This window comes from Elephantulus edwardii, unplaced genomic scaffold (genome assembly GCF_000299155.1).
Source record: "Elephantulus edwardii isolate Elephantulus edwardi_28Jun2011 unplaced genomic scaffold, EleEdw1.0 scaffold00253, whole genome shotgun sequence".
In the NCBI taxonomy this organism is placed as follows: Eukaryota; Metazoa; Chordata; class Mammalia; order Macroscelidea; family Macroscelididae; genus Elephantulus; species Elephantulus edwardii.
Window position 1 is genome coordinate 2446606 of NW_006400003.1, and position 8502 is coordinate 2455107.

Genomic DNA, 8502 nt, shown 5'->3' on the forward strand with positions numbered 1-8502 from the left:
CTGTGCCACTCTGTTTCATTTGAGAGGCTAGATTTTATGAAGAAGAGTATGACATGAGGATCAGAGAGGATCAATAATAACATGAACAGAAAACACAGCCTTGCTTGTTGAAAGAGAAGAGGATTTTAAATTCTTGCTGTGGAAGATCAGAGACTAAACTGGCTTGAGTATGAATTACATCTCAACATCAAGCCTACTAAAATCCTTATCACTGTGCCAACAGACACCATCATGACAGAGAGAGATCGAAATTGTCAGTGATTTTATCAACATCCCTGGCACCAGGAGGCAAGAAATAAAAAGACATATCAAATTGAGTTAATCTGTATCACGGACCTCACCAAGGTATCAAGAAACAATGATGTAAGTTTAAAGACTAAGGCGTATCAGATTCAGGTCATAGTCTTTTCAATTACTTTCCATGCATCTAAATAATTGACAATTACTGTGGATGACAGAGAGTCAATGGCTCTGAGATGTGGTATTTGAGATGTTTACGGTATATCAGATAGACTGTCAAAAACCCAAACAAATATATCTTAGAGAAAGTGCAGTTATGGTACCTCTTGGAGGCAAGGATGGTGAACCTTTATATTTTATTTTTTGCGCATGTTGTTAAGAAGGATTATTTCTTGGAAAAGGACATCATGCCTTTGGTTTGGCAGCACAACTCCTTACCATTAAGATAAACATACAAGTAGAAGATAGAAGAATTAACTTGTCCACATCATTAGATTTTAAAATAACAATTTGCTTTTTGGGTCTCAAATCTACAGATGTTAAAAAAAATTACTTAATTTCAAATCCCTTTTATAACTACTTTCTATTTGCTATCAAGTCAGAATCAATTACTAGCTGACACTCTCTCCTGTGAAACAGTTGAAGGAATCAAACGGGTTGTCTTTGAGTTATAAGTACTTTTTTATCCACCAGGTCACCAAGCTCCATTTTTGTCATTTGTGTTTTTATCATAGAGTCAGAAATGATTAAAAGCTGACCATCCAGTGGGTTCTGAAAGTTAGTAAATCGTAGGGAAGTATACTCCTCATTTTTCTCAGCTGGAGCAGTTGGCAGATCTGAACCACGTGCCTTTGGATTGGCAGCTCAATTCCTTACCAGTAAGCTACAAGAGCTCTTTGTAATTTTCTCTTGTTATTAGGGTACCCTTAAAGAAAGTAAAGACTAGACAGCTAAAATTTGCCAATTTAAAGATATTAGACATTTATATTTAACTTCTAAATGGGCTTCTTTTTATTTATCACTTGAGGGTGGAAAAGATGAAAAATATACATAGTACCTATGTAAGTTGTTAATATATTTAAAGACAAAGTTAAAATATAATAAAAAGGGCATTTATCACACTTACTGTAACCAAAAATGTCAGAAACTTCTGTGCAGAGACTAAAATATTCTTATAAAAAATTAAAAAGGATGTTGTACATGGGTATGATTAAGTTCTCTGCACATATTTAAAAATAGATATTAACTCTACTTTTTCTCTTTTACACTGCAAAAGTTTCAACTCTTAGAAACACAAAACAAAATCATCTAAGATGGGAAGTATTTATAAAGATTCAATTATTTTGTACCTCTGCAATGCAGGTGCTTTGAAAAGTGTTCTAAATTGAAAGTGCTCACAATGCACAATGGTAAAGTAGCATAATGTAGGCAAATTATGCTTTCAGTTTCAGATGTCATATTATTCTGGAATTTTAGCTCAGTCTGAATCAAAATCATGAAGACAATTTGAGTGAATATACTTTTCTCTCTATTACCCAAATGCATCTTACCATAATATTTAGAACTTGTAGGTGTCCTTGAAAGAACAATCTGAAAATAATAAACAGAATTCATACAGATGTTTTCTAAAAAGATTACATGTGGTGAAAATGTGAGACCTATGCTTCAGATATAGTTTGCTGAGTGTGAAGGCATCAGGATTTATTTAGCATCTATGCATTGTGTCAAATGTATTTATCTTTGCTCGAGGATAGAGTCTGAGTGACAAACTTCTTGTGTCAAACAAAAAATAATAAACTGTAGGTAAATGAAACGTATATGTGTGTTATAGTTACTTAACTCTTCACTAAAGTAAGCAAATATGGCACATTCAGTTGCTCATGCCTTCCAACAACGGATCACAAAATCAGTGGGCACGGTCTAGAACTTTCAGAGTCTCCAAATATGTTTTTAACCTTGATGATTAAGGAGTTCAATTTCTACAGTTAGTCAGGTAAATTAAGTATTTTATATAAATTTTTAGATGAACTAAGTATTATTAGAACATATAACTTAGAGTTACCAAAATACTAACTGTCGGAAATAGCGGTGACTTCCTCATTATGATACAACCAGCTGACAGCAGGTGCAGGTGAACTGCTGACTCTGCAAATCACTTCCGCGTCCTCGCCTTGTTTGAATTCTTGAGGAGAAACCACTTCTCTGAAAGTGAGCTTTTCTGTGTTGAAAGAAAAAACAAGACATCACAAAAATACTACTGTTTATTTCTTCAATAACACGTCCAATTTCTATAATTATTGCTTATAATTACAAAAAATATAATAAACAATATAATGAACTCTGGTGGCCTAGTAGTTAGAAACTGCACTATAAACCCCAAATCACATGGTCTTCACACATCAGCTGCTCCTCCGAGGGATGGGCAAACTTCTATGCAGTTAACTGCCTCTGAAAACCTGCTGGAGGGTCAGCTATGAGTCAGTTTCTACTTGGTGGTAGACGACAACAACAACAACAATAAAAACAATTATGTGAAATCTCATCATTTAAAAACTTTGATACCATCTTATTCCAGTAGCAGTGGCAACATTTAATAGGACATCAAATAATAAATGTTGGAGAGGATGTGGTGAGATAGGTACTCTTAGGTAGTGTTGGTGAGATTGTAAAATGGTACAACCACTATGGAAGGCAGTTTGGGGTTTCCTCCGAAAGCTAAGCATAGAAATTCCATACGACTCAGCTATTCCACTGCTTGGAATATACGCTGAGAAAATGAGAATTGAGGCACAAACTGTGACCTGTCTACCAGTGTTCATAGCAGCCTTATTCACCAGCGCAAGAATGTGGAAACAGCCCAAATGTCCAACCACAATCAAATGGACCGAGAAACTATGGTATATTTACACAATGGAATACTATACAGTATGCAAGAGCAATAATTTTGTAAATCAATACCTAACTTGGGAGGAACTAGAGAGCATTATGCTGCGTGAACTAACTCAGTCACATGAGGACAAATACTGCATAAGTGGAGTGCATCTGGGATGGGCATGGGGTGGGGGAGGGTCAGGGTCGGGGAAACTGTATACCAATGAAGTAGTTTATCTTTTGCTTTTCAAAGAGAGGAGCGAACTGGAGGGAGGAGGTTAAAGAAAAAAGTGCAACAATCAATGAATGAAAATCCAAAATCTCTGTAAATGGTCATTAAAATTAATAAAATAACATTAAAAAATGAAAATGGAAAATATTTATTTATTCCCTCTAAAATAATATCAATAAGTTCATTATATGCTACTATAAATAACACATTTTAATAAAAATGGCTGTATTTTGTTTAAAAAACCCTACCATTATTATAGAATGAGTATAAGGACGTAAGGGGAGGGAAGGGGGGAGGAGAGTGGTGAGGACTGACAGGGAGTGGAGGGTGGTCAATCACAGGCTCATATAATTTGATGGGTGGGGATTGGTGAAGGAAATGGGAAAGATCCAGTGTGAAAAACAATACATAAGATTTTCTTTTAAATAAGCCAGCATTAAAAAGAGCTACAACAATTTTGGATTAGATAATACCACTCCTCTTCCCATTAATTTTCCATGTTATTGAGAATAAAATTAAAAAAAAATGCTTATAATGCCTTAGCAGGCCTTCTGTAAATACATTTAGTCTTGTGAAACTGATTCCATTATTTTCTATGATTTCCATATTATTCTGCTCCAGGCAAGCTATCAGGATTTGAATACTCTAGGGGATTCTGCATCTGGGGTACTTTTGTTCCCTTAAATTCCTTCCAATATCTTCTCTACTTTATCACATTGAAAAATAAAACCAACCAACCAACCAAACAAAACCCCCAAAAACCAACTACCCAAAGAACAAAAAAAAAGGGTGGGGTAAATCCACACAATTATCCCTAATATACTAGCTTCTTAATTTTTCTTCTTCATTCACTTAGCTCACCATAGAATTGTATAATATTCATAAGGGGAAACTACTCTTATCAACATCATCCTTAGTATAACATCATTTCCCATGTGGTCAGATATGGTCCTCCTTGTTCCTGACTCTACTTCTACTGATTTCAACACCAATACTACTGCTTTACTGGGTCCAAAATTCATTGCAGTGATCATACAGACTCAAAGGACCATCATCCTGGTTATGAAGATTACAGGTGAATTTAAAAGGCTATGAATCAAGTTGACAGAAGCATGCCATTTCTTAGTCCAGACAGCTTAGCACTCTGGCTGAACTTTCTTCAAGACATATTTGTTTGTTCTTTCATTAGTGTATGTAATACTCAATACTCTATTCAAACACTATGCTTCAAAGTTACAGAGGTTTCCTCTGTCTTCTTTTTTCATTGTCCAACTAGCAGATGCATAGAGTAAATTAAAATACTATAGCTTGGATCAGATGTACCTTATTCTTTTAAAGACGTTTAATGACATCCTTGCTCACTTTGGAGAAATTTTTGGAAGTTGATTAACCCAATGCAACACAGTTTTAAAATCTGTTGCTTCTAGTACCAAGGATGCTGATTATGGATTAAATTGAAAGTTAACTTTAACTTTCAGCCTCACAGCTTAGGTCAGTGTTACAAACTTCCCTTAGTGCTGTCAGTTGTGGTGTTTTGTTTTTGTTTGTTTGTTTGTTTTGTTTTGTTTTTTTCAGTCCTCCAGCACTCAGTCCTTGAGTGAAGGCCTCTTCCAGTTCTGGCTCAGTGGGCCAACAGTCTCAGGGCATCTCTGTCTCTTATCTCTCTCTGGTTGTTTACTGAAGCTACTGTTTCTCTGTGTAAATCTTTGCACAACTGGTGCATGAATATCTGCTCCAAAGAATGTGTGCTGCTTCCTCTTTCTTGTCGGTGTTGATATTCCCAATTTCTGCTGATAAATCTGCTTAATTCAGTGATGAAACTAGCCAATCCCTTTGTGGAAAGACTAACACACACTATTTGCATATTCCTGCCCAGCCATGTGTTAAAGTCAAAGTCAATCAATTGCTTGGAAAGCCATTTTGAACAATGAAACTTTTGATGCTACAATTATTCAACAACAGCAGAAACTGTTGCTATGGACTGTTTAATATTAATGTCTCCAACTCACAATGAGCCTACGAAAAATGAAAACACTACCCTATAAGATGATATACATTAATGTTTAAGAGCATGGTTTGTTGTTGTTGTCCTTAAGTGCTGTTGAGTCCTCAACACTCTGTAACTTTCATCCTTTCCCCAGGTTCATAGGGTCTCCAGAGGCAAGCTATTATGGAAGTTAACAGTTAATAGTTAATTAACTATAATAGTAATTGATAGTTATTAACTATTAACTTGCTTCTAAGCTTGTTTTAATTGGGGAGCTCCACCAAACACTGTCCGCCATGGGTAACCACTATGGCATTTGATACACCAGTGTCACAGTGTTCAGCTTCAGGGTAACCACAAGTTACTGCTGCATGGCAAGTGGACGAGGGCTATTGCTACCTCGAAGAATGTTTGTCCAGACACAAAAAGAGACCTAAGGGCCATGGATTAGAGTCACCCACCTTTGGCTTGATAGCATCACTTTCTGCTCACTAGGCCAAGGGCATAGTTTAACATATATTTAACATATACTTCTAGTTGAGCATTGATTTTTTATTAATTTATGAAATATGTTATTTTACTTGGTTTTCTGAAAAATAGGATATGGTGCTCTCATTCAACCAAAAGCTATAAATACATGACTTACGGTAGATTTCCAAAACGACGGTTGCCTCTTGTGTCTGTCCTTTGGCATCTGTTGCTTGACAGCGATATATCCCTGCATCTTCTATGTTTGCGTTGTATATGGTTAACCTTGACCTAACACCATCCTTTTGCACTGCTACTCTCTGTGTAGAAATTATCTTCTCTCCTTGTGGATTGTACCAATCTATAACCTCAGGTTCACCAATTGCTGCAAAGAAGCACAATAAAAAAATATGAAAATATGCTCCAAGTGTTTTGTTTTGACATTGACATTTATTGTTATAAAACATTTTTTAACTATTTAGAAGAAAATGTTACAGTGGGAAGACTAGAAATCTGAAAATCTTACAAAATTGAAAGTAAACACAAATGTTAGCACACATGTTCATCTTTATTGAGCCAACGTTAAGGAGTCAATCAAATTTGAGTAAGCAAAATCCAACATTCCCACAAGCAACATCCTACATGGTATTTATCCTATTTTATATAATCCTTTGTTTTAGAAGGTGTAGCTATTATTATAGTTAAATAGTGTTAGACATTGAGTTAAAAAAATCTTACTTGATAGACGTATCTGTACAAAATGGCTATTATTAACATGATTTCACAAACTAAATTTTCTTTGCTAGGTCATGATTTGCCCTGAAAAAAATACATAGATCTTGAAGAAGAAAAAAAATTACAGAGCTCTCAAAATTGAAAATCTATTACAAAACCAACTTTGGCTTTTGATGATTTTGAGTTTTAAATTATTTTTGAAATTTTATTAAATTAGAACAGATAAAGCCAATTTGTATTTTTAAATGGACAGCTAATTTCTTTTACCCAACTGAAATGAATAATTTCATCCTTTTAATCTGAAACTGTTAACTATTTAATCCTGTGATAATTAGAACACACTGAAATGTTACTTGTGCAGCAAAGAAATTACAACCAAATCATTACAGGGTAAACATTTATTTAAATTGCCCAATCCAGCATCTAAGTTATTATCCTCTTTGTAGAAGCTTGGGCTTCCTCTGCTAGCTTTTAGTAACCAAAAGGATGTATTTCACCTAATTACTTGAGATAATTTGTAGAAAGAGGAAACAGTATTAACTTAAAAATATCTGAGGATGATGCAAGATGTTAACAAACATTTGCAGAACCTTTTTTAAAGAAAATTGCTTTTCCTCATTTTACTCATTCAAGGACTAGTTTTAGAAACAAATTTCTCTCCTTTCTGTTGTTTTACTGATGTAGTTATGTGCTGTCGAGTCACCTGCGACGCATAGCAACAGCTCTGAACCCTGCTCTATCCTGGGCCAACCTTACTGTCTCTCTGACACACCTATCCCCATTAGCCCCAGTCACTGAGTCAATTCATCTCATTTAAAGTATTGCTCTCTTGAGTTGTCCCTCCACCCTCCCAAGCATGATGTCCCTCTCTTAGGACTAATCACTCCATGCATTCATTATGCCCAAAGTATGTCAGATGGACCTTCAAAATACTTGCCTCTAAAAAGTACCCTGGTTTCACCCTGTCTAGGATGAACTTATTTGTTCTAGCAGTCCATGATACATTCAATACCCTTCTCCAGCATCACAGAAAAGGCATCAATTCTCCTATCATCCCTATCCATTGTTTAGCTTTCTGATGTACAGCACATTATTGTGAAGAACATGGTCTGGATCAAGTACACCTTAGTCTCTAGACTGATACCATTGTTATTCAGTACCCTGGAGAGGTCCCTGACTGCAGACTTTCCCAATGCCAGTCATTTCTTGATTTCCTGGCTGCTAGTTCCAAAAGCGTTGATTATGGAGCCAAGCAAACTAAAGCTGTCAACAATCTCAAGCTCTTCATTACCTATCATGATGCTGTCAATTGACCCAGTGGTGAGAATCTTCGTCTTCTTGATGTTGAGCTTCAATCTACACTGAAGGCTGCAGTCCTTGACCTTGTAGCAAGTACTTCAGGTCCTCATTTCAGCAAGCAAGGTTGTGTCATCTGCATTACGCAGGTTGTTGATGAGTTTACCTCCAATCCTGATGTCATATTCCTCTTTAGAGAGTCAAGTCTCTGGGATGATCTGTTCCTTATGTACTTTGAAAAGGTATGGAGATAGGACATATCTCTGTCATATGGCCTTCCCGATTTTAAACTACATGGTGTTTCCTTGCTTTGTTCTGATTACTGCCTTCTGGTCCAAGTTTAGATTTTGCACAAGCAAAATCAAGTGCTCTGGGATTCCATTTTTCTCAGAGTTAGTCATAATCTGATATTATCCATACTGTGAAATGCCTTTGCATAGTTAAAACTTGAGATGAATAATAATAATAATAAATAATTAATAATAATAATAATAATAGTTTTGATACCCTTACTTAGATGTTAGTTATGCTTTCTAATTTTTCTTAATATAAACATAAAATTGTTATGACTGCAGAATAGCTCATTCACTGTTTAGTGTTGGAAGTAGGAGCCATTGTTCCTTTTTTATTCTCCTCATAACAGAAAAGTTAAATTCAAAGTAATTCAAAACCA

The 8502-nt window shown here is 35.5% G+C and overlaps 1 protein-coding gene across 2 annotated transcripts in view; it reads right to left on the minus strand.

Annotated features, from left to right (window-relative positions):
• NCAM2 (neural cell adhesion molecule 2) overlaps positions 1 to 8502 on the minus strand; it is a 781544-nt gene that overhangs the window by 387038 nt on the left and 386004 nt on the right. Inside the window, exons 3-4 of one of the 2 annotated variants that reach the window (XM_006899357.1) lie at positions 5977 to 6183; positions 2315 to 2458 (exon numbers count right to left, since the gene is read on the minus strand). The exons of the other annotated variant lie outside the window; for it this stretch is intronic. Of the exons in view, the coding sequence (XP_006899419.1) occupies positions 2315 to 2458; positions 5977 to 6183 (351 nt within the window). The remainder of the gene's footprint in view (positions 1 to 2314; positions 2459 to 5976; positions 6184 to 8502) is intronic. 2 annotated transcript variants of the gene reach the window in all.